Source organism: Phoxinus phoxinus, assembly GCF_949152265.1.
Source record: "Phoxinus phoxinus genome assembly, chromosome: 1".
Lineage (NCBI taxonomy): Eukaryota > Metazoa > Chordata > Actinopteri > Cypriniformes > Leuciscidae > Phoxinus > Phoxinus phoxinus.
In genome coordinates, this window is record NC_136876.1 from 554,141 (window position 1) to 579,637 (window position 25,497).

Genomic DNA, 25,497 nt, shown 5'->3' on the forward strand with positions numbered 1-25,497 from the left:
ATGCTGATGACACTCAATTATATATTTCATCACGACCAGATGATAACACTAAATTATCTAAAATGACAGAGTGTGTTAAAGATATAAAATATTGGATGACGTGTAATTTTATTCTATTAAATTCAGATAAAACGGAGGTATTACTGATTGGTCCAAAAAACTGCACACAAAACCTCTTACAAAACAACCTTAATCTAGATGGACGTCCTGTTACTTTATCCTCTACAGTAAAAGACCTGGGTGTTATACTAGACCGCAACTTGTCTTTTGAAAATCATATTTCAAATGTCACAAGAACAGCCTTTTTCCACCTTAGAAACATTGCTAAGCTACGTAATATGCTATCAGTTTCTGATGCAGAAAAGTTAGTTCATGCATTCATGACCTCGAGACTAGATTACTGTAATGCTTTTTTAGCTGGTTGTCCTGCATCCTCCGTAAACAAGCTACAGTTAGTCCAAAATGCAGCCGCTAGAGTTCTTACCAGATCAAGAAAATATGATCATATAACACCGATCTTATCATCCCTACACTGGTTACCTATTAAGTTCCGTATCAATTACAAAGTATTGTTACTGACCTATAAAGCCCTAAATGGTTTAGCTCCTGTGTATTTAAGAGATCTTCTATCGCCATATAATCAATCGCGCTCTTTAAGATCGCTAAATTCGAGGCTTCTGGTCGTACCTAGGATATCTAAGTCCACTAAAGGAGGGAGGGCGTTTTCACATCTAGCTCCTAAACTCTGGAATAGCCTTCCTGATATTGTCCGAGGCTCAGACTCGCTCTCCCAGTTTAAAACTAGATTAAAGACGCATCTCTTTAGCCAAGCATTCACATGATGCATCTCATACCTTTTATACTACAGTTAAATCAGATCAATTGCATTCATATTATGAACAGCAGCTACGCTAATTATTTCCCATCTGCCTTTTTTGTTGTTATCTCGGGACGCCTGTCCCTATAACTCAAATAGAGTTCGTCAGCTCCAGTTATGTATCCAGCCTCTCATGGAGACTTCAGATGCCCCAACGCCTGTGATGAGACGACTCGACGCCTGTGAAGAGACGACCCAACGCCGGCGATATGTTATGCCATAAATTTATGATTAACTAACTGTATTTTTGTATGTATATTTTTGAAATGCATTTTCTGTAAAGCTGCTTTGAAACAATATGTATTGTTAAAAAGCGCTATACAAATAAACTTGAATTGAATTTAATTGAATTTAATATTCAACAATATTAAAGATCTGCCTTAAAGGTGGACGATGATTCAGTTTTCTTCTAGAAACAAACTTTGTTGTATTATTTTCATGTTATCACTGTAAAGCTGCTTTGATACAATCTGTATTGTAAAAAGCACTATATAAATAAAGGTGACTTGACTTGACCTGAGATCAGCAGCGAACTAGTGTCTATGGTCTCACTTGGCAACCCGGCCACCTCTGACTAGTAAAGAAACTGCTGATGAGAATTGGTGAGTGAACTATGGGTGGTAAGCCATGGCCACAAACATATGGGTATATAAGATGGCGGCCTGCATCCACTCATTCAGCTTTTTGCTTTGGACTGAATAGTTGTGTTTACGAGCAATCACTGTGAATGTAATGGCAGTAGAAAGTCTCAGCAGCGTAACGGATCTATTCAGCCAAGACCAAATACATTAAAGGAGAACTCCGGTCAATTTTAACATTGAGCTCAATTTTTTGTAAATTTGGAGTGCTGTCAATACAGAGAACAACGACAAAAATCGGTGTTGCCTACACTGTGTTATCCTCTTTTTAAAATTTGCACCCTGTTGACTTCAATGGGGCAAGTTTTAAACCTGCTTTTAGCCTCTTAACATCCTTGATGTGTCATACAAGTGCCCAGCCATGTTGAGTGATTCCTTAAGAGTGAACACGAGTGAATCTGACTGCAGTAGATGTGAAAGATATTCATAAAAATGATGTTATATCAGCCAGCGCAAATACCTGTATTTAGTTCCTGTTTTCGGTCGAAGTCCAAAGTAGTCGATTGTCGAGTTCACGCGCGTGATCATTTGTAACTAAACCTATGCGCGTGAACTCGACAATCGACTACTTTGGACTTCGACCGAAAACAGGAAGTAAATACAGGTATGTGCGCTGGCTGAAATAACATCATTTTTATTCATATCTTTCACATCTACTGCAGTCAGATTCACTCGTGTTCACTCTGAAGGAATCACTCAACATGGCTGGGAACTTGTATGACGCATCAAGGATGATAAGAGAAATAAAAGCAGGTTTAAAACTTGCCCCATTGAAGTCAACAGGGTGCAAATTTTAAAAAGAGGATAACACGGTGTAGACAACACCGATTTTTGTCGTTGTTCTCTGTATTGACAGCACTCCAAATTTACTAAAAATTGAGCTCAATGTTAAAATTGACCGGAGTTCTCCTTTAACATTGCCATAGCCATCACCACCCTAATCTCTCTGAGAGTTGTCATGACAGAGAGACCTTTGAGGTGCCGTACGTGACAGAACCTTGAGAAAGTAATAATTAACATGGATAAAAACACAGCTGATACAGTATAACAAGTCATTGTAAACGTTATCTTAAATCTAAGGCATTATTGCAGGTGAAAAGTTGTAAATAAGGTTAATTATTACATCTGCTGTTTTGATGTCATTGAATTTAACGCGACAAGTTTTGTGTTTAATAACTTTATTAAAATGTTGTAAACCATTTATTGAGTTTTACACAGATTGCTTTCAGTATATTCTATATATAATGTAATTATACATTAACGGCAAGGAAAGAATTAGATAGATTTTGTCCTGTTTTTTTGTGGGGTTAAACTCCATCAACAACATTTGTGGAATGATCAATCACCACAGAAATAAACGCAAACTCATTCTTTAGTTAAAGCAATTTAAAATATTAAAATATTTAGTATTTAATATTTCAGTAGTATTGCCACAAAGCTTTCTGATTTTGTCCGTGTAAATATCAGGCGTAGCGTCAGTTCTACCAGAAAAACTCGGGAGAGTAAATACGGTGACAATTATCCATTTATTAACAACCCAGCAAGCAATAAAGTTCTTTGGCGTAGGCCCCGTCCGTAGCTCGCAGTCTGAGGGTCCGGACTCTGCATATCCTGCCTGAAGATCAAGGCAGGGGCGCAGCCGACCCCCTGTGAGGTATGGAAGGGACCATCCTGGTGGTGGTGGGGAGGATGGAGGGGAGGATTCGACTTGGAGGTGGTGGGGAGGATGGTGGTGAATTGGAGCGTCAGCATCTGCGAACTCAGACATGAGTAAGTGACCGATCTTTTATACCACGCGTATTGGAATGTGATTGGATAGATAAAGGTACAGCGACGTAACAATTAAGTCTTCCCGGCAGAACTTATGCTAAAGCATTCATTTCTACCAGAAAGACTCGGGAGAGTAAATACGGTGACAATTATCCATTTATTAACAACCCAGCAAGCAATAAAGTTCTTTGGCGTAGGCCCCGTCCGTAGCTCGCAGTCTGAGGGTCCGGACTCTGCATATCCTGCCTGAAGATCAAGGCAGGGGCGCAGCCGACCCCCAGAAATTAGGTGGGAGAATGCTTCCGCCAGGACGGAGCCTACCCCCAAAAACGGTAATTAAAGTTGACCCACCATTCTTGTGTCCTGGAGTTCCTAGAAGTAGAAGAACAGAAGTTAACATGGTAAGTGTGAACATGGAACGCCATATGGCTGGAAGCTAATTAATAGAAGGCTACTTCGTGATTAGAACAGAACCTGGAGACATAAGTGCGGAGTGTAATACGCTGAGCATTTCATATTGTTTGTGGTACGCACGTTTGCCATGTTGATAGAGGTCTTCAGGTGAACCCGTTGACCCGTTGACCCGGGACCCGACCCGGGACCCGTACGGGTTCGGGTCTATATTTTAAATGATCAGCCGGGTCCGGGTCGGGTCGAATCTATTACTTCGGGTCCCGGGTCTGTTTAACATTGTGTGTAATACCCGTGCGAGTCATCAAATCTCAAAAATGCGTCTTGTCACACTCATATTTAATATATTTTAAATCAGTAACATAATCTGAGGTGAACTGTCACATGAATGTTTACTTTGACACTCAAAATAAATTGCGTTAAAAAGCATATTTTAGGTTGATCCATCCAGCTAGCGCGCATTTGCAGTCAAGCGCGTGTCATGTTTCTATGGCAACCAGTTACCAGAGGCAGAGCTTCAGTGAGGGACAGCCAAACCGCGCTTTAGATTTTACAATGTCAATTAATCGTTTTGTTCAATCTTAAAGTTTTAGTGGTCAGATTCAGACTCGATGATGCAGAGCAGAGAGCACGGAGATGATAAATAACGTCAGCGCAGCGGCCATGGCACTGAACGAGCAATCGTTATTATAGTTCAAAAAGGCAAACAGCCAAAAGTTATTGTGCGAGTTAGCAGCTAACTCGTTTAATTTGTCATCCGTCACCGTGAGTCCGTGACATCATGTGGACTTTTGAAGCTGAAATAACAAGGATTAAGCTTGGACTTCGTGGAATAACGAGAGGAATAACATGGATAACTTTCTTGTCGGAGCCGAAGGATTGTAATGCATCACAGCCAGTAAGGTAACGTAACGTTACAAGGAAAGGATGGAGAGACTACTAACTTTACGCTGCTACGGCTCCTTAAATTAGGTAAGACAAAAAGTTGTAATTTTTCGCAACAGGTTTATTGACTTGTAATAGCAGTTTAAGGTGGAAAATGTGACAATCGGGTCCAGTCGGGTCTGTGTCTTCCCGGCAGTTTCGGGTCCAGCTTACAAAAAATGTATCGGGTCTGCACGGGTCCGGGTCCAGCTTTTGAAATAATAGTCGGGTCCGGGTCGGTTCGGTGTAGCAAATTACGGGTCCCTTCCGGTTCGGGTAAGAATTTTTGGACCCGTGAAGACCTCTAGTTGTTGATGCTTCCGGAATTTATATATATATATATATCGTGTACATATTTATTTAAGTATGTTTTTTTTTTTTTTTTTTTTAAAGACCACATAGACACACGGTCTGCTAGACCACAGAGACAAGGCCGCAGGGCCACACAGTCTGCTAGACCACAGAGACAAGGCCGCAGGGCCACACGGCCTTTAAGACCACAGAGACAAGGCCGCAGGGCCACACGATCTGTTAGACCACAGAGACGAACACGGTCTGCTAGACCACAGAGACAAGGCCGCAGGGCCACACAGTCTGTTAGACCACAGAGACAAACACGGTCTGCTAGACCACAGAGACAAGGCCGCAGGGCCACACAGTCTGTTAGACCACAGAGACAAACACGGTCTGCTAGACCACAGAGACAAGGCCGCAGGGCCACACGGTCTGTTAGACCACAGAGACGAACACGGTCTGCTAGACCACAGAGACAAGGCCGCAGGGCCACACGGTCTGCTAGACCACAGAGACAAGGCCACAGGGCCACATGGCCTATAAGACCACAGAGACAAGGCCGCAGGGCCACACGGTCTGTTAGACCACAGAGACGAACACGGTCTGTTAGACCACAGAGACAAACACGGTCTGCTAGACCACAGAGACGAGGCCGCAGGGCCACATGGTCTATAAGACCACAGAGACAAGGCCGCAGGGCCACACGGTCTGTTAGACCACAGAGACGAACACGGTCTGCTACAGCACAGAGACAAGGCCGCAGGGCCACGCAGTCTGTTAGACCACAGAGACAAACACGGTCTGCTAGACCACAGAGACGAGGCCGCAGGGCCACACAGTCTGTTAGACCACAGAGACGAACACAGTCTGCTAGACCACAGAGACAAGGCCGCAGGGCCACACGGTTTGTTAGACCACAGAGACAAACACGGTCTGCTAAACCACAGAGACGAGGCCGCAGGGCCACATGGCCTTTAAGACCACAGAGACGAGGCCGCAGGGCCACATGGCCTTTAAGACCACAGAGACGAGGCCGCAGGGCCACACGGTCTGTTAGACCACGGAGACAAACACGGTCTGCTAGACCACAGAGACGAGGCCGCAGGGCCACATGGCCTATAAGGCCACAGAGACAAGGCCGCAGGGCCACACAGTCTGTTAGACCACAGAGACGAACACAGTCTGCTAGACCACAGAGACAAGGCCGCAGGGCCACACGGTTTGTTAGACCACAGAGACAAACACGGTCTGCTAAACCACAGAGACGAGGCCGCAGGGCCACATGGCCTTTAAGACCACAGAGACGAGGCCGCAGGGCCACATGGCCTTTAAGACCACAGAGACGAGGCCGCAGGGCCACACGGTCTGTTAGACCACGGAGACAAACACGGTCTGCTAGACCACAGAGACAAGGCCGCAGGGCCACACGGTCTGTTAGACCACATAGACTAACACGGTCTTCTAGACTACGGAGACAAGGCCGCAGGGCCACACATGTGTTTATTTATTTATTTATTTATTTATTTATTTTTTACACACCACCACCAGTAGTTGCATAGGGATTTACCTGGACCATTTACTGGAGAGCTTGCTGAGCTTCGAGGATGATTCTTGAATCAGGTCTTATATATGACTCGAATGCGGAGGAAGACCATCTGCCTAGGATCTTGATGGCTGCAGTCGAGATGCCGCGTTCGGCTGCTGTAGTGGCTGCCCCGATCCTGAAGGAATGTCCGGTATACTGGGAGGGGGATAAGCTGCAGCTTTTGAGGACGGAAACTAGGTGATTTCTAAACCAGGCTTTAGAGAGGGGTGCTCCGTTAGGTAGAATAAATAGAGGAAAATGATCTGGGGATCTCTGGCGGATTTTGAGAAATTTAAGCATAGATAAGAAAGGGCAAAAATTGTTGTTAATTTTAGAAATTGTAAGTGTAACACCAGAACCTTCAGAATCATTCTTAGAGTGTTTGAGAAAAAGAGTAAAGAAACTAGTTGAGAAGCGTAAGTCAGAAAAAGAAAGGTCATGGGCAGGATTGAAATGGTTGGTTGCTGAAGTAAATTCTCCCGGACGCATGAACCCGTAAAAAGCGGTTAGAAACACGGCTTCTAATAAAGTATTAGTATATGTAGGAAATAGGCCGTTACGTATTGAAGTGATTAATCTTTGCAATAAGGGCAAGGTGATAGGCAAACGTTTATCTGGAGAATTACGAGAGGATTTACTTATACCTTTGAGCAATAGCCGTATGGATGAAGCAGAGAAAAGACTAGGAAAATCGGGATTGAAAAATCTTGCGTAAAATTGAATGCCTGCGAGTAATCTGCGAATGGAAGAAGGTTTAAGATTACGTTTTTCGAAATTAAAAACGAGAAAGGAACAGACAGTCGTAAGCAAAATGGGAAATACGGGAGTTTGAAAAGAAAAGCAAAACATTAAAAAAGAAGACCAAGCGGAAGTATAAGCTTTAAAAGTAGAGGGAGCTACTCCTATAGACATATAATGTCTGGCTGATGTAACCAAGTCATCTAATTTAACATTGCTGCTGATAGGTGAGGGCAAGGTGTGGGATCCGTGTTGGCTGAAGGGCAAAGCCGTCTGAAAGTCTGAAAACGGAAACGAGATAAGGCATCAGCAATAACATTAGAGTGTCCGGGTTTATGAACTGCCTTAGTGATGAAATTGAAAACGACTGATTGCCAAATAAGGCGTCTCACGAAAGGCATGATCGTCTGGCAAGATGATCTGCCTTTATTAATGATGGTAACGACGGCTTTGTTATCGCAGAACATCATAATGCGTTTCCTTGACCACGCTGGACCCCAAATTACGCTGGCTAGAACTAGTGGATAAAGCTCGTAGAGCGCGGAAGAAACTGAGCCAGAAGTGGATCCGGGAAATGCGATTGGCCATTTCTCTGAGAACCATTGTCCTTGGAAGAAACCCCCGAATCCGATGGAGGGGGCGGCGTCGGTAAATAGATGTAAATCTTCTGATGATTCGAAAACGTCGTTGTAGAAAAAAGAAATGCCGTTCCAATCGTTTAACAAACGAGTCCAAAATGTAATGTCAGAAAGACATCCTTCATCTAAATGAAGCAAATCGCTTAGGTTTTTCGTAGAATGAGCCAGTGTTAGCAGCCGAGAAATAAAAGCCCTTCCTTGTGGAATTATACTCATGGCGAAATTTAAGTGGCCGAGCAGAGAAAGAATATCACGTTTTGAAACGACGCGTAAAGAAGAAGAAAAATCCAGAAAGGATCTGATTCGTAGGAGTTTTTCCTGAGGAAGAGAAGCTTGCATTTTGACCGTATCGAGAAAAATGCCTAGAAATTCGAGCGAAGTAGAGGGGCCCAGTGTTTTCTCTGCGGAGAGGGGGACGCCAACATCCTTAAATACCTGCTTAAGTATATCAAGAATGGTAGATTGAGAATTTGGAAAATCGATCAACAAAAAATCATCCAGTAGATGCAAAACGAACGGAAGTTTACAGACATTCAGCAGGATCCAACACAAAGCTTCAGAAAGAGTGTTGAATATGTGCGGGCTACTTCTACATCCAAATGTGAGCCTTACGGCGAAATAGAATTTTGAATCCCATTTAACTCCGAAAAGATGCCAATCGGAAGGGTGGATTGGCATGGTTTTGAAAGCGTCTGTAATGTCGGCTTTGGCTAACCGAGCGCCTTGGCCAGCTAGCTTGATTAACTGAATTGCATTGTCAACCGAGGCGTAATGTAGAGAGAAAGGGGTTAGAGGAATGCATTCATTAACGCTTACTACGTTAGAGGAATGAGGAGAAGACATGTCAAAGATGAGACGTTTTTTGCCAGAATATTTCCGCGTTGCTACCCCGATAGAATTGATCCGAAAAGGAGAGAAAGGAGGAGAAGCGAAAGGGCCAATGACATATCTTTTATTAACCTCTTTCTCTAATAGTGCTGAAACCACGTCGGGTTCATTTCTGGCTGATTGCAAATTTTTAGCAACGAAAGAGGCAGAAAGATGTGAAAGAACTCCCACCCGAAACCCTTGGGACAAGCCGGTGATTAAATAATCCACGAAAACAGGATCAGGGTGAGAAAAAAGGTAGCTAGAAAGGTTCGGGATATTGATAGGAGTAGATGGGTGACTATTCAGAATTTTCTCTGTATTGGGGCTTTCCCGTGGGTAGCAGGTTTGTACCGGCGTGGACAGACAGATTTCGGGTTCGGATCCTTGCAAGAACTACAGATATGAGCAAATTTACAGTTAGGATATGTACAAACAGATTCATTAAAACGAGAACATAAAGGGACACCATTGAAGCGTGAAATATGGCGACCTCTGCTGTTTGAAGGGGTTCTTACGTTTTCAGCACCATGGACAGTAGCCGAATCATTGTTTGCAAATGCTTTGGGGCAGAACGAAGCCGAATGCCCGTGAGCGCTGCAAATAGCGCAGGCCAAGATTTTTTGGCCGCCGAAATGCCGGACGAGTAGCTCGGTGTCTGTAACTGACCAGTCTAGTCTTGAATTGAAAAGTGCGATGAAGGAAGCAGATTTAGCAGCAAAAGACTTGTGATATTCATAAAACAACGTGCCCCCGTATCTTTGGCTGAAATCCGCGATCATAGACAAGTAAAGATCTAGTTCTTCCCTTCTCTCTGGATAACATTGGCACAAAATGTCTCTGTAGATGCCGAAAGCAATTACGAATTCGCCAAACGAAAGATTGCGTTGAAGTCGGGGATCAGAGGTTTTAAGAAGAACTGCCACGTCACCGCAGTCCACCATTTTTCTATCGGTAGCGGGTGAAGGAAGCAGTAAAGTAGCCAAGTTAACATCCTTACCTTGGATGATGTTGTTTCTTAGGTGAGGAGATACCGTTACAGCGGCTGGTGAAACAAAACGCCTACCGAAATTTTGAGCAGGTGCGGCCGTAGATAGGTTGAAGTTAGAGGACGCCGTTGGTGCAGAAACGTCTTGAAAAGGCGTCTGAATCGAATGAAGAGGAGTGGGAAAAGCAGAGGATGTAGAAGGCTCGTTCGAGGGGTTGCTTAGTCCGAAATGAAGAGGATTACACTGTGGAATCACTGGAGAGATCATGGCCGGGTTGGTGCTGGAGTTAGAAATCGTAATAGAATGTTCCAGAGATGACATTTTGGATTCTAATCCTTTGACCGTCTGGGCGAGGCTTTGTACTGCGGAAATGAGCTGGCAGTTCGTATCTGGAGGTTCGACGATCTGCGGAGGAGATGTTAGCCGAGCAGGAATTGCTGATCTCTTGGCTGGATGCGGTGAGGATGACTTAGCTGATTTTTTCTTGCCAGTTGGTTTGGGTTGAACTGACGAAGTTGAAGCTTTTGGTGGAAAAGAGGCAGGTGGAGTGCCCAAGGTGTTCAGGGCCAAGAGGTGTAGGTCTTCTCTGGAGAGACCTTGGCTAGTCGGTATGCCGGCTTCCTCGAGGGCTTTAATTGTATCCTCAGATGACCACTGTGCCCACGGAGAAATACGACTCTGGATGCGTGAGCTGCGGCGTGCAGCAGGGGGAGATGGTGAGACGAAATCATCGTCGGAGTCGGAGTAGACACAAAGAAGTTCTGTGTCTTTAGACATGTTTGGTCGGCAACTGACGCGAGCAATTGAATTGGAGCGTCAGTATCTGCGAACTCAGACATGAGTAAGTGACCGATCTTTTATACCACGCGTATTGGAATGTGATTGGATAGATAAAGGTACAGCGATGTAACAATTAAGTCTTCCCGGCAGAACTTATGCTAAAGCATTCATTTCTGGCAGGTCACGTTAGTCAAGCTCGCATCAGTGACTGTCAGCTGATCCACGTCTACCTATAGGAATACATCACCGTATACATATATAATCTCCTCAGTATTATCAGCAGCGATTGCGTTTCTCTGGAGCTGATTACCCTCCTCCCTCCCCAGCTCCTCCTGTCTCCAGTCAGGATTTGCCATTCTGATTCCCTCTGATTCTCGATTTATGAATAAATTATTTGCATACATTCATGTTGGTTCTGTTGTGTTCACCCTAAGGGGGGTTATTGCTGCTCCTATCACTGTTCTCGCCCGAACATATAACCATACCGGCAATCCAAACTATGCTAATTGTCAATTGTATTTGACGATAGTGGTCCTGATAGAAATGCATCCAGTGTTTATTTGTTTGTTTGTGTTTCTTTCTTTCTTTCTTTCTTTCTTTCTTTCTTTCTTTCTTTCTTTCTTTCTTTCTTTCTTTCTTTCTTTCTTTCTTCCATCATAAAGTTGGTAAACCTAGTAATTTTGCAAGATGCAAACGGATACCAGAAAATTGTGTGACAATCTATTTTAATTTATAAAAGATTTATATTTTCTGTTGTGCTCAACATTGAGAATAAAGCTACACATCTACTGAACCCGGAACATCCCTTTAATTATGATTAACTTTAACTACCTTTTTATCTTAAACAATAAAAGGACAATGTCCAAAAGTCAGTAAATCAGCACACTATAGAAGACCCCGCCAGCAGTGCTTAATTTGTAAAGTGGGAGGTCCCGGAGCGCAGAGGGGGGGTGGATCCGGCGACTCAAAACGGGGGTTGGAGGTAATGGAACAAAAAAAATTACACTGCCTATGTAGCTTCTAAAAATAATAATATATATATATGTAATATATAATAATATGATAATGAACTAGTTCATGTTCATAGTTCTTTTTTTTATGAACTAAGTTCACACATCTAAAAATGAACTAGTCCACGTTCATTTGTTAAATTCTTTTAACAAAGTAGGCTATTATTAATAATAATGTTATTTCAACACAATATCTCGTTATTTCGAAATAATATGTGTGCGTGCATCTGTAAATCCGGTGACGCGTATATTGATTTTTATTAATAAACAAGTGTTTTCTCTAAAAGTGTCGACTCGGCTGCAAAGATGAAGTTGACGATCGCCATCTCCGTGTGAACGCGCTTATAGAGAGAAATGCACATAAAGCCTAATAATGGATTACATAATCAGAGAGTAGCCTTTTTCTTTTTTCGTTTTGAATTATTTCGTTTAAAGACATTTCAAGCTTTGTGTATTTGATGTATTTGTCATGTCTGTGTGAGGCATACACTGAGTTTCGTTAAGTTAGGATGTGCTCTAGTTCACGTGCAATGCAAGTGAGCGCGCGGCCGCCTCCGTTATATTTGTTTCGTCGGCCTATTCATTAAATACAGGCAATTGGTTGATGAAAAAATTATTAAAATTAAGATACAATTTATACAAAACGAAATTCACTTTAAAGAAAGGCTTTCTATAACAACTTCAACTTCAACGGTCAAAATCATGTCTGACCCGCTCCATGTCTCATATTGCGCATCCTATCTCGGTCGTGCTGTTCACTTTTCATAAATCAACATAAATGGAAAAAAAATAATAATAACATTATAATATTTTAACAAATATGAAACGCGCTTTTTTAATGGCTACAACAGTAGGCCTACATAGCACTCTCTATTTGTACAAATTTCTGCACATTAATTTAATTCTGAATTTTGCACACACAAGTTGAAAGGCATTTGTTCAAATCAAGTTCACGGATAATTGTGCGTGCATTTATTAGCCTAATCATTATGATACTAAAATCCTAACAAATAGGCTATGCTATGTACAAAAAATCAGAATTAAGCCCTACCCGCCAGGAGAGGAAGGCAGAGCAAGAGCTGGACACACACATCAGTGAAGAATGAAGGGTTTAGTGTGTTTACTGCTGCTGTTGGAGACCTCTGTGTGTGCCGTACATCAGCAGGTCGATGGAGGACTCAGTGAGAAGGAGATCAGTCAACAGCTCCGATCTGAGGACGGAAGACAGCATCCGCCTCAAGCAGACACTTGGAGAACTGAAGCTTCATCTGACAGAGGACAGTTCAGTCATCTGTGCTCCCCTGACATCCATGCAGCTCTGAGAGAACTGACCGCCACCGTTACAGAGCAGAGAGCGAACATCAGAGCCCTCGAGACGCGGCTGAGAGATGCGGAACAGCAGACCTCCACCCTGGAAGAGCTGAACAAGAAACATGACGGAGACACTCACTCTTTTACCAGAGATCCTCAGAGGAAAACAGTGCTGGACATTGCACTGTGTAAAACTGAGTGTTTACTGTGCAAATTGTGCAATCTATTAGGAGTGTAACAGTACACATAATCTTACCGTGAATGTTCAGTGTGTGTCTTTTGGTTCCATACTCATGTACAATGACGAAAACACTGCTGTTTGCTTTTAACCGGCATTAAACACCAGTAATCGCAATACGCCCTCAGTTTTGTTCAGCAGTGGCTCTTGGCCATAGTGCATATTCTGGGTCTTAGCGCTAGTTTATGATAAACATTTTGTAAACTTTTTATTCTGATCACTGAACACATCAGACACACTTTTGTCAGAATTCTAATGTCCTTGCTTTATTCAGCCTGAGGGTGGCGCTCTAATGATGATTGATGATTGAACGCATTAAATGGCATTTTAGAATTGCCTTAATGTAATTATTGCGTCCGTAATGGTGTTTTATAATATTACAAGATATGTAGGAATTCTAGTGAGGAAAATTCTATTCTCAGAACAAACATAAAACAAACACAACAGAACTTCTGAAAGCTGAGCACGTTTAAACTAAAAGATTTATATTTGATACGATACGTGACTCCACATGCTTACTAGTTGCTGACCTGATGCAGTCAGTCTGTCATCAAAACAATTTTGACCGCCACTGTGTAAATTATTATATTTAACGAATTGGAGTAGAATTTTTTATTTTAAATTAGATTTAGAAAACATTAAGCAATTTTATGTATAATTTAACACATTCTTTATTTCTTCACAGAAATGTCCAAGCTTACTCTGGGTCGAGTGGAAGAGTTGAGAAAGGAAAACAGAGGTGAAACTGTGTGTCTGAATGCAGTTAAACTCCGTGTGTGTGCATTCTTAGCGTAATACAGTAATATATCACAATATTGCTTGTGTTTTTCAAGCACAGACAGAGAGATAGCATTTTCAGCTTCACTGCTGCAATCTGGCAGCGGAGATATTGGTCCTTCTCCCACTGATATCATACTAGTCTACAGGAACGTCTTCACAAACATAGGGAACGCCTACAACCCGATTACAGGTAATTATTAATCAAGTGGAGTCATAAAGCTCAGTTATAGGAATGAAAACCCGTCTACTCCATTCAAACCTCTCTGCAGGTGTGTAATGATCTGCCATGTCTCCAGACGATCACACTGCTGGGTAATGAAGCAGTCGTACAGGAATCCGCTGACTCCGTATCTCTGTTTGCTTTAGGGATGTTCACAGCCCCGCTGACAGGAGCGTACGTGTTCACATTCTCCGTCTACGCTCATGGTCCTCAATCAAATCCAGCAACTGCCTACATTGTGAAGAATGGACAGAATGTGATCAAGGCATGGGCTCACCAGAATCAGGGTGCGTTGAACTCCTCTAAAGGAGTGGTGTTGGTCCTGGAGGCTGGAGATGTGGTCTATGTGACACTGTGCCCTAACAGCAGGATTCAGGATAACGGGAATAACCACAACACTTTCAGCGGATACATGCTGTTTCCCTCAGGACAACAGGAGCTTTCATCAATGTGATTCCAGTCCCTATTAAAGTATGATTTAAGATACAACATATAAACCTGTATTAATGAGAAATAATGTGCACATTTGCAATAGATTACTGTTTGAAAGTTCGTATAAGAGACAGTCCTCATAAGCTCTGAGCTGTCTATACATGTAACTTTAGTTTCGGCAAGAGAACAGACGGGACCCATGAATATCAAGTGACTCAAAAGTAATGTGTTCAAGTAAACAATCTAGAATGTTAAATGATAGCTGGTAATAGGAGCTTTTGGTTTCTAACCCTTGTTCTGCATCTCTTCATCCTACATAAAGAGAATAAAGAGACATTTTCTTTTCCTCGAGTTCTTGAATATTTCTCCAACAAACCAGTAGTACAGTGATATGTTTGATCAAAGATGATTTATTTTTAAGTCATACTATCATATTTATGTTATAATAATGGCATTGTTGTGTAATTCATGACATGTAGTCTTCATGTAATTTACAGACTTTGTCTCTAAAATCTGGAATTTTCGGATCAAAAACAAAGAAGTTTATGTTTCTGTCACAAGCCCCTCATTCTGACCAATAGCTCGTTGTACATTGATGTCAAGTCTCACACACAAGGCCCGACACATCATTATATGTGGCCCGCAAGAGCATGTGATTGTCTTAAAATACAAGTCTATGCTGCTTTATATCGCAAATTGACCATGAACTCCCACAATGCATGCTGATTATGCGACCCGTGAAGTGATGGCGTTCGGCCACTAGACTGCAGTGTTTCCACATCAGCGGTTAACTACGCAGTCTTCCAATCAGTGGAGTTGACAAATATCTACAAATAATCTGGATTATAGGGCGATAGAAGATCTCTTAAATACACAGGAGCTAAACCATTTAGGGCTTTATAGGTCAGTAACAATACTTTGTAGTTGATACGGAACTTAATAGGTAACCAGTGTAGAGATGATAAGATCGGTGTTATATGATCATATTTTCTTGACCTAGTAAGAACTCTAGCGGCTGCATTTTGGACTAACTGTAGCTTGTTTATTGAGGATGCAGGACAACCAGCTAATAGAGCATTACAGTAATCTAGTCTCGAGGTCATGAATGCATGAACTAACTTTTCTGCATCAGAAACTGATAGCATATTACGTAGCTTAGCAATGTTTCTAAGGTGGAAAAAGGCTGTTCTTGTGACATTTGAAATATGATTTTCAAAAGACAAGTTGCGGTCTAGTATAACACCCAGGTCTTTTACTGTAGAGGATAAAGTAACAGGACGTCCTTCCAAAATGCACATTGTATTATAAGAAATTCTGTGTGCAGGTTTTTGGTCCAATCAGTAATGCCTCAGTCTTAGCTGAATTTAATAGAAGAAATGTACAGGTCATTCAATATTTTATATCTTTAACACACTCTGTCAACTCTGAATTCATCCGGTCTTGATGAAATATATAACTGAGTGTCATCAGCATAACAGTGGAAATTAATTCCATGTTTTCTTATAATATTACCCAGGGCCTAGTGTAGCAACCCTTCAACTTGGAATAAACAGGCTTGGGAGTGTTTCCATACGGGTGTACTTTAATTCAGACGAGCGTGCATTGCACCAACACCGTGAAAACTTAAAAGGAAAATAACAAAGGCAATTTAGCCAGATACAAAATAATCCTTTAACAAATGCACTTTAGCAAGCTAGCATCACATTGATAACAACATAGCAGGCAACAACAATTATATGCAATGAATCTCATTACCATTTACATGAATATATGAAATGAATTCTTATGAAATAGTACATTACAATGAACCACATACCTCGCTCCACATATCAAAGGGTGCTAAATAGTGGTGATCCAGGGAAAGCAGCCGCCATTAAACTTAACCTGAACGTTGGAGCGCTAGCTAGTAACTTCATAAATTAAATTATTACTGCCAAAACAATCAAGCACTGAGTGGTATGACACTTCAAACAACACTTTAGTTGAAGGTTACAGCTAGGGATGGCTGACGCGAAACAGTCGTTCCGAAGCTTTGCGAGATCCCGAAGCGCAGATGATTCGAAACACTGATCCGAAGCGTGATTCAAAACACCCATGTCACGTGACTATGGCCAAACGAAGCCTCGAAGTGTTTCACGAGTGTTTCATCAGGTGTGATCCGCCGAATCAGCGCTTGATTGACACGGTCGGGAATAGACCACACAAGCGCACATCTGTATAAAAGTGAAATCAACGCATATTGACCTCGTGGGTTTTTGTGAGAGGAGTTTGATTTTGAGATAGCGGATTTTTGGTGATATAGTGACATTTATAGTGCAATTTGTTTAGTTATATTTACATTTAAATTTACACAACACATTGACTGATAGGCTAGAGACACAGAGTATACATATAGTGACACATTAATAGATATACATAGATATAAATATATATAGACAGCTACATTAATAGATAGATAGATAGATACATAGATAGATTAAAGATAGGGATAGAAATGTCAACATCAGACCCATCAACATCAACACCAGTAGAAACACAGGACAGTTTATGGGAACTTTTTGATACTCGTCGTATCCATCAAACCCAGATGATACACAATGCTACAGCTGATGCCACAGTGGAAGTGAAAAAATACATCAACGATGCGTATTTGCCCAGAACTCATGATCCACTAACTTACTGGAAAGAGAGAGCAGTAATCTTTCCTCATTTGTATGTCCTGGCTAAAAAATATCTTTGCATTCCAGCAACAAGTGTCCTTTGTGAGAGGATTTTTTCAAAGGCTGGAGATATTATCTGTAAAAAAAGAAGTAGGCTATGTCCTTCCACAGCAGAGAAATTAATATTTTTGAATAAGAATATCTAAAAAAGTGAGACATTGTGGCTTGATTTATTTTATTAATATTCATTTTGCAGGACCAAAATAACATTATGCACAGTGAGGAGCCTATTACAAGATTCACATATTAGAAAAGTACAATAATAAAAATAAAAAAATGTAATGGCTCGTCAAGGTTGTTTCAGGATCAACACCTGCAAGTGACCACTAGGTGTCACCGTGGAGACGGGTGTCGGATTGATTCGAAGCCTCGAAACAATATGGACCATTTGGTTCAACTGTTTCATTGCTTCACGAAGCCTCGATCTGCCCATCACTAGTTACAGCAATATTTTTCAATCTCTGGCTCTAAACATGCATCGTCTTGTACCGTGCCTTCTTGTGACTTCTTGTGTTTTTTATTATTTGCACGAGTGCGTGTGTGAGCGTGGAGAGATTAACCACCCATGTAGATAGCATGATGTCAAAATAAAAGTCTCATAAAATAAAAGTAAGAAACAGGATAATCATAATAAAACACTGCTAGTGGTCATTTACACCTAGCACAGATCCTTGTGGCACTCCATCATTTACTGACATTATCTTAGAGTATTTTATGATATTTTATGTATTGAGACACAGCCTTGGTCAGAAGCTAGAAGTCGAGCGCTGGAGGCCTGAGGTAAATCGGTAAAGTTGTGGTGTGAACTCTGCTATTCGAAAATATAATGAAAACATTATCCATATAAAAGCATAATTTACAGACAAAACATTATGAAATAATTTACAGCTGCTGCCAGATCCAATACAGTCGCTGCTTCGTCTGCCAACAAAACTCTTTGATCTTTAACAACAACAAAATGCTCAGAACAAACAAATTAAAATAAACTGACCTGGGATCTTCTGAAGTCTGTATACAGAGACCAGCTGTTTAAACTGCACGAATGATCACTGTGAAGCTGCTTTGATACAATCTGTATTGTAAAAAGCGCTATATAAATAAAGGTGACTTGATTTGTCCTTGTCCTGTGTGTGTGTGTGTGTGTGTGTGTGTGTTGCTTCAGTAACTTTACTTGAATAGCAAACAATGAATCCTGTACACGTCGGTTTTGCTGCAAACATTTTGTTGACGATACAATATAAATACAAAATACTTCAATAAAATAGCGTCGATACTGAAGAGATACATGATTTAAAACAGACCAAAGCGATTAGAGAACAAATGACTCGTTTGAACCGAGTCTTATGAACCGACTCTTTTGAGTGAATCAAAAGCATGCGGTGCAAAAACTCTAATGTGATTCTCGAACGAATGAATCGGTTCTTTTTAGTGAATCGAACTTTGAATGTCACTTAAAGATTTTGTCAGTATATATTTAATCAATATTAATTAATAAAACATGTTTAATAAAATAAATTTTTATTTTAAATAAGCCTAGTTAATGTCCATTATTATTCACACTCTAAAAATACTACACAGAATTGTTTTAAATGTATATCATTTTGCAATGTATGTTTTGATTCTCGTAATTTTGCAATGTAATTGCACTTCTTTTCCTCTACAAATATCATGTGTTGATTCGTCGCTGTTCTACCACTATAGGCTACACTCGCCGATCGCCGTCTGTGTGTTTGATTGGTCGAGTCTGCCCGCTGGTTCTCTGTGTTTGTGTGTGTGTGTGTGCTCGACTCGTCGTGTCTGTCGTGAAGATGGCGGCGCTCGGTGTGTGTCGCGGGATTCTGAAGGAGATCCGGATGGCGAAGGGTTCCAGTTACAAACACACTCTCGTTTATAAATATGTGCTCGAGCAGTTCAAGAGGAACCAGGTAACAGAACCGATAACGGCTGCTCGACATAACAGTGTGTGTGCGTCATGAAGAGATGCTCGATATAACAGTGTGTGTGTGTGTGTGTGTGTGTGTGTGTGTGTGTGTGCGTCACTGCATGAACGTGAAGGGATTCCATCTACTGACTCTCTGACACCGACGATGTGATCTTTATATTCATATATATATATATTTATTATGATAACAGTATAATATTTTACAAATATGAATATACAATTACATAATATATTTGTTTTAATTATGAAAAATAAAATGATCATTTCAATATATGATATTATTATAATTATAATAATAATATATTAATATAATATGTTAAGTATTTAAAATATGTATTTATTTCATGAAAATATAATAATTCATAATATTATTTCTTAAATATATATACTTATATTATACTTCATTAAATTATTATTTATATTTATAATATTAATATATTTATATTATATTATTTATTTATTAATATATAAGTACATGTTTTAAATATTTTCTAAATATTTAAGTATAAAATTTATTGTAATTAATAATATAATTATATATATGCATATATATATAATTATGAAAAAAATGAATGTATTATAAATTAATTATATTCGTAATTAAGTATAATATTAATATATTTAAGTACATTTTACATAAAAAAATGTTTTAACATAAAATTATGATCATATATTTATATTATAATTATAAAAATATATTATTTATAAATTAGTTATATTTATAATTAAGTATAATGTTAAATTATTTAAGTAAATATTGTACATTTTGTAAAATATTTGAACATAAAAAATGATAATTAATATATTTATATTATAATTATGAAAAATAAAACTATTACAAATGAATTATAGATATAAGTAATTATATTGTACTGATATATTTTCCGTGAATGTAATATATCTGCTCGGTGTGTTTGAGGTGTGTTGGGTCAGTCCGGGTCAGCGGTGAGTGTGTGTGAGCGATGTATTAATGAGGGAAACACGACCGTCAGCTCATGAAGCGGCTTTTTCCACATTAAGATCCTGCTGAATGTGATCTGTGTGTGTGTGTTTCAGCTGATCTCTGTGTGTGTGTGTGTTTCAGGTGATCTGTGTGTTTCAGCTGATCTCTGTGTGTGTGTGTGTGTGTGTGTGTGTGTGTTTCAGCTGATCTCTGTGTGTGTGTGTTTCAGGTGATCTGTGTGTTTCAGCTGATCTCTGTGTGTGTGTGTGTGTTCCAGGTGACCGGAGCGCAGCTGTGTCGAGCGCAGGTGGAGGCTCTGCATGCGGCGCAGTCGTACCTGAGTCTGCTGAGCTCCACTCGTCTGCACCTGCGTCTGCACCTGCGCTACCACTCGCCCAGAGCAGACGTGCGCATCGACCAGGCCGCCGGACTCGTGGGGCTCCGGCTCCCCCAGCAGCCCGGCGGCAAGGGCTGGGAGACCTGACGACCTGTGTGTGTGTGTGTGTGTGAGAGAGAGCAGCTTCATCTCTGTTCCTCTTCTAATAAACAGACTCACTTTACAATCATTAACGCTTGTGTCTCTTACTCAGTGGAAAAACACACTCTTCAAAATAAAGAGTTTCTCAGCGGAGAACCTTTCAAGTAGGGTTGGGTATCGTTTCAATTTTAACAATTCTGATTCTGCTTATCGAAACGTAGATATTATTCCCATCTTATTGCAAAACATTGGGTCTCATTCATGAAACATTCGTAAACATACGTGTAAATATGTGAATGATTTGCGCGTGAAGAGACCTTCCCGAAAACTCTTCTCCTGATTCACAAATGCTTCGTAAACGTCAGATGTGAGAGTGAAATGTGTGTGTGTGTGTTAATGAATTCCAATCTGTCGTAAATGGGACGCGCGTGCACGCTCATTCTCAATTACCATAAACCCGCCCATTAAATCCGACTGACAGCCATATATGGGCATCATATTATGACACCAAACGCAGGATTTCAACATGTCTTCTCAAAAGCGAATGAAAAAGAAAAATTTCTCATTATCAGATCATATTTTATTATCAGAAGTTCATTCAAAACGCCACATTTTATTTTCAAGCGTACATAGTGGCGTATCAGGTCCTAATAAAGGAAGCTTGGCAGATATTACAGATGCAGTTACTGGAGTTTCATCTGTTAATCGAACAGTCCCAGAAGTGAAGAGAAAACGGTTCGACATGAAGCTCGACTGCAAAAAACGAATTAGTTCACTTCGAAAAACTATAGCCCAGCCCTATTGAGCAATTAATTATGTGATTAAAGTCTTCCGTTTGCAGATGCTATTACTGGCTCTCATAATAAAAGTAAAAAGAAAAACCGAATGTAATTACTATATATCAAATTTTTCCAAAATGCTGTGTGTAAATATGTACAGATTAAGGTAAATTAAAATGCAGCTTATTAATGAGCAAAACGTTCGGATGTTAAACGCATATTTACGCGTGGCTGGCAGCAGGTGGAGATTTCTTTTGTACCAACTAACATTTGGAAAAATACAAATATTTTAATGAATCCGAAAATTTACGCCAGATCCACTTTACACACGATTTACACAATAATTCGTTCTGCTCGTGTTTCATGAACGAGACCCAATGAATTGTATCTGAATATCATGAACAGAACTCATCAGGCGATAACACTGACACAAGGAGCGTTTGCCTGTGGTTTAAAAACACCATAGAAAACAACTAGCCGAACTAATGTACATTTCAAGCATTATTAAAAGTCAAGGAAACACTCTAAAAACACTCTTTTTAATTACTATTGCAAAAAAAAAGTTACAACTGAACAAAGATACGATTGACATGAACAGTGTTTTAAGATTTTCAGGTTCAGAAACTAATCAAATGTAAAATAATGCACTTTATAAGTAGGAAGACAATAGGAAGCCAATGAAGTGCCTTAAGCACTGGAGTAATGTGCGACCTCCTGCTGGTCCCAGTCAAAAGCCTTCTGTGCGACTTGCAGTCGATCCAAAGAAGATTTGCTCAAACAAGTGTACAGAACATTGCAATAATCCAACCGTGAGGAAAGAAAGGCATGAACCAGCATCTCCATCTCTTTTTTTGAAACCATAGATCTAATCTTAGCAATGTTCCTGAGATGGAAAAAACGGGAACGAACCACCGACTTCACATGACTGTTAAAACACATAGACCTGTCAAAAATGACACCCAGATTTCTTATATCACCGCAGTCAGAGGATGATACACCCCAAAGGCCTGCCTAATCTTAGGGCTAGTGATGTCTGGGCCAATGATCATCACCTCTTTTGGGGAGAGTTGTCTGCCAACCATTTGTTAATGGAGACTAGACAATTCTGCAGAAGGGACAGTTTATCTAATCTATCTGGACTAAAAGATATATATAATTGGGTGTCATCAGCATAACAATAATAAGATATTTTAAAAATAATAATAATCTCGGCAAGAGGAAGCATATACAGAGTGAACAACAGAGGGCCGAGCACAGAGCCTTGAGGCACACCACAGGACAAAGGGACAGAGTCTGACATGTAAGATCCTATGGACACAGTAAACCAATCCAGAGCTGATCTAGAAATGCCCACGAGAGAGTTCAATTTACCAATCAGAGTGCAGTGATCAACAGTATCGAACGCTGCACTGAGATCCAGTAAGACCAGCGCAGGACATTCACCTGCATCAGCAGCCATCAAAATATCATTTGAGACCCTAAGGAGGACAGTTTCAGGTGAATGTTTTTTTACGAAAACCATTTGAAATTGGCCTATAGTTGTTAAATGATGCTGCATCAAGATCACTCTTTTTCAAGCACGTTTTGGATGTGTGTTGCAGTACATAAAAAAGCGGAAATGCAGAACACCATCTGCATTTCCCTGTTGCCATTAACTCATCATCGCCTGGTTTCTGCTGTCATCTCAACCCTATGCTCTCAATAAAGAACCTGTTGATATCACTCACCTGTCGTTTCCCTTCTGTGTTGTGACAGAAGACCAGACCTCAAAGAGAAGCACAAAATGGGCATCCTCCTCCCCCTTGTGAACCCAGTTAACTTTCTTCTCTCCCGCTTTCAAGATGGCCACCTGATCGAGGACTACATAGAAGAGTTCCTCGATCACGCGCATGAAGTACCCTGGAACGAGGACACATCTTTTGGTGTGGGTTGGACTATCACCTGTATCAGCAAGTTCCTGCAGCTGCGACAACAGGTTCCTTAAAGAGGTACATTGAAGACGTTCAACGGGTATGAAGATCACCTTATATGGTAGAGGAAGCCGTTCCAGAGTCTCTTGTCCCGTCAAGGCCGCTGTTCCAAAGTCTCGTCCCAAGATGGTCGCCACTCCAGAGTCTCGTCATGGCCCCCACGCCGGAATCTCCAGTCTTCCCTCAGTCCAGAAGAACTGTTTTAAACAGCACAGACCTCATAACTAAAGTAAGGGACCCTTCCATCATTTCTATTCGGATGGCTTTAAAGAAGTTCTCCATTCTCCGGTCCTCATCTCCAGAGCCTGTTTCTGAGCCTGTTCCTGAGCCTGTTCCTGAGCCTGTTCCTGAGCCTGTTCTAGAGCATGTTCCAGAGCCTGTTCCAGAGCCTGTTCCTGAGCATTTTCCAGAGCCTGTTCCAGAGTCTGTTCCTGAGCCTGTTCCAGAGCCTGTTCCTGAGCCTGTTCCAGAGCCTGTTCCTGAGCCTATTCCTGAGCCTGTTCCTGAGCCTTTTCCAGAGTCTGTTCCAGAGCCTGTTCCTGAGCCTATTCCTGAGCCTGTTCCTGAGCCTGTTCCAGAGCCTGTTCCAGAGCCTGTTCCAGAGCCTGTTCCAGAGTCTGTCCCTGACCCTGTTCCTGAGCCTTTTCCAGAGCCTATTCCAGAGTCTGTTCCTGAGCCTGTTCCAGAGCCTGTTCCTGAGCCTATTCCAGAGCCTGTTCCTGAGCTTGTTCCTGAGCCTGTTCCAGAGCCGGTTCCTGAGCCTGTTCCTGAGCCTGTTCCTGAGCTTGTTCCTGAGCCTGTTCCAGAGCCTGTTCCTGAGCTTGTTCCAGAGCCTGTTCCTGAGCCTGTTTCAGAGCCTATTCCTGAGCCTGTAAATGAAACACTGTCTATAGTGACCACAGCCATATTGTGTGTGTGTGGGCTGCACACACCTCGGCCTCATCCGAGATGGCCTCCGTCACTCTTGAACCTCCCGTCAAGATGGCAGTCATGCAAGAGCTCTCGGCCAAGATGGCCTCTGCCACGCCAGAATCTCCAGTCCCAATCTCCCATCCAGAGTCCAGAGGTGACTCCAGTCCCAGTCCCCGTCCAGAGTCCAGAGGTGACTCCAGTCCCTGTCCAGAGTCCAGAGGTGACACCAGTCTCAGTCCCCGTCCAGAGTCTAGAGGTGACACTAGTCTCAGTCCCCGTCCAGAGTCCAGAGGTGACTCCAGTCCAGAGTCCAGAGGTGTCTCCCATTCAGAGTCCAGAGGTCACTCCAGTCCCAGTCCCCCGTCCAGAGTCCAGAGGTGACTCCAGTCCAGAGTCCAGAGGTGTCTCCCATCCAGAGTCCAGAGGTCACTCCAGTCCCAGTCCCCCGTCCAGAGTTCAGAGGTGACTCCAGTCACAGTCTCCCATCCAGAGTCCAGAGGTGATTCCAGTCCAAATCCCCGTCCAGAGTCCAGAGGTGACTCCAGTCCCAGTCTCCCATCCAGAGTCCAGAGGTGACTCCAGTCTCAGTCCTCGTCCAGAGTCCAGAGGTGACTCAAGTCCCAGTCTCCTGTCCAGAGTCCAGAGGTGACTCCAGTCCCAGTCTCCCATCCAGAGTCCAGAGGTGAATCCAGTCCCAGTCTCCCATCCAGAGGTCACTCCAGTCCCAGTCCCCCGTCCAGAGTTCAGAGGTGACTCCAGTCACAGTCTCCCATCCAGAGTCCAGAGGTGATTCCAGTCCAAATCCCCGTCTAGAGTCCAGAGGTGACTCCAGTCCCAGTCTCCCATCCAGAGACCAGAGGTGACTCCAGTCCCAGTCCTCGTCCAGAGTCCAGAGCTGACTCAAGTCCAGAGTCCAGAGGTGTCTCCCATCCAGAGTCCAGAGGTGTCTCCCATCCAGAGTCCAGAGGTCACTCCAGTCCCAGTCTCCTGTCCAGAGTCCAGAGGTGACTCCAGTCCCAGTCGCCGTCCAGGGTCCAGAGGTGACTCCAGTCCCAGTCGCCGTCCAGAGTCCAGAGGTGTCTCCCATCCAGAGTCCAGAGGTGACTCCAGTCCAAGTCCCCGTCCAGAGTCCAGAGGTGACTCCAGTCCAGAGGCGTCTCCCATCCAGAGTCCAGAGGTGTTTCCCATCCAGAGTCCAGAGGTGTCTCCCATCCAGAGTCCAGAGGTCACTCCAGTCCCAGTCTCCTGTCC

At 42.0% G+C, this 25,497-nt stretch overlaps 3 protein-coding genes across 3 annotated transcripts in view; 2 read left to right on the forward strand and 1 right to left on the reverse strand.

The window, feature by feature from the left end:
• LOC307006000 (uncharacterized protein) overlaps nt 1–25,497 on the reverse strand; it is a 229,927-nt gene that overhangs the window by 15,775 nt on the left and 188,655 nt on the right. The gene's annotated exons all lie outside the window — the stretch shown is intronic.
• Nucleotides 12,624–14,554, forward strand: LOC307002734 (complement C1q-like protein 2; the record flags this gene model as incomplete). Its single annotated transcript, XM_079620613.1, has 4 exons — nt 12,624–13,039; nt 13,756–13,809; nt 13,904–14,040; nt 14,217–14,554. 4 exons carry the CDS (start codon nt 12,624–12,626, stop codon nt 14,522–14,524), a joined length of 915 nt encoding a protein of 304 aa, XP_079476739.1. The 3' UTR covers nt 14,525–14,554.
• fmc1 (formation of mitochondrial complex V assembly factor 1 homolog) lies at nt 18,945–20,675 on the forward strand. The gene is made up of 2 exons (XM_079618052.1): nt 18,945–19,147; nt 20,385–20,675. Exons 1-2 carry the CDS (start codon nt 19,031–19,033, stop codon nt 20,589–20,591), a joined length of 324 nt encoding a protein of 107 aa, XP_079474178.1. The 5' UTR covers nt 18,945–19,030; the 3' UTR covers nt 20,592–20,675.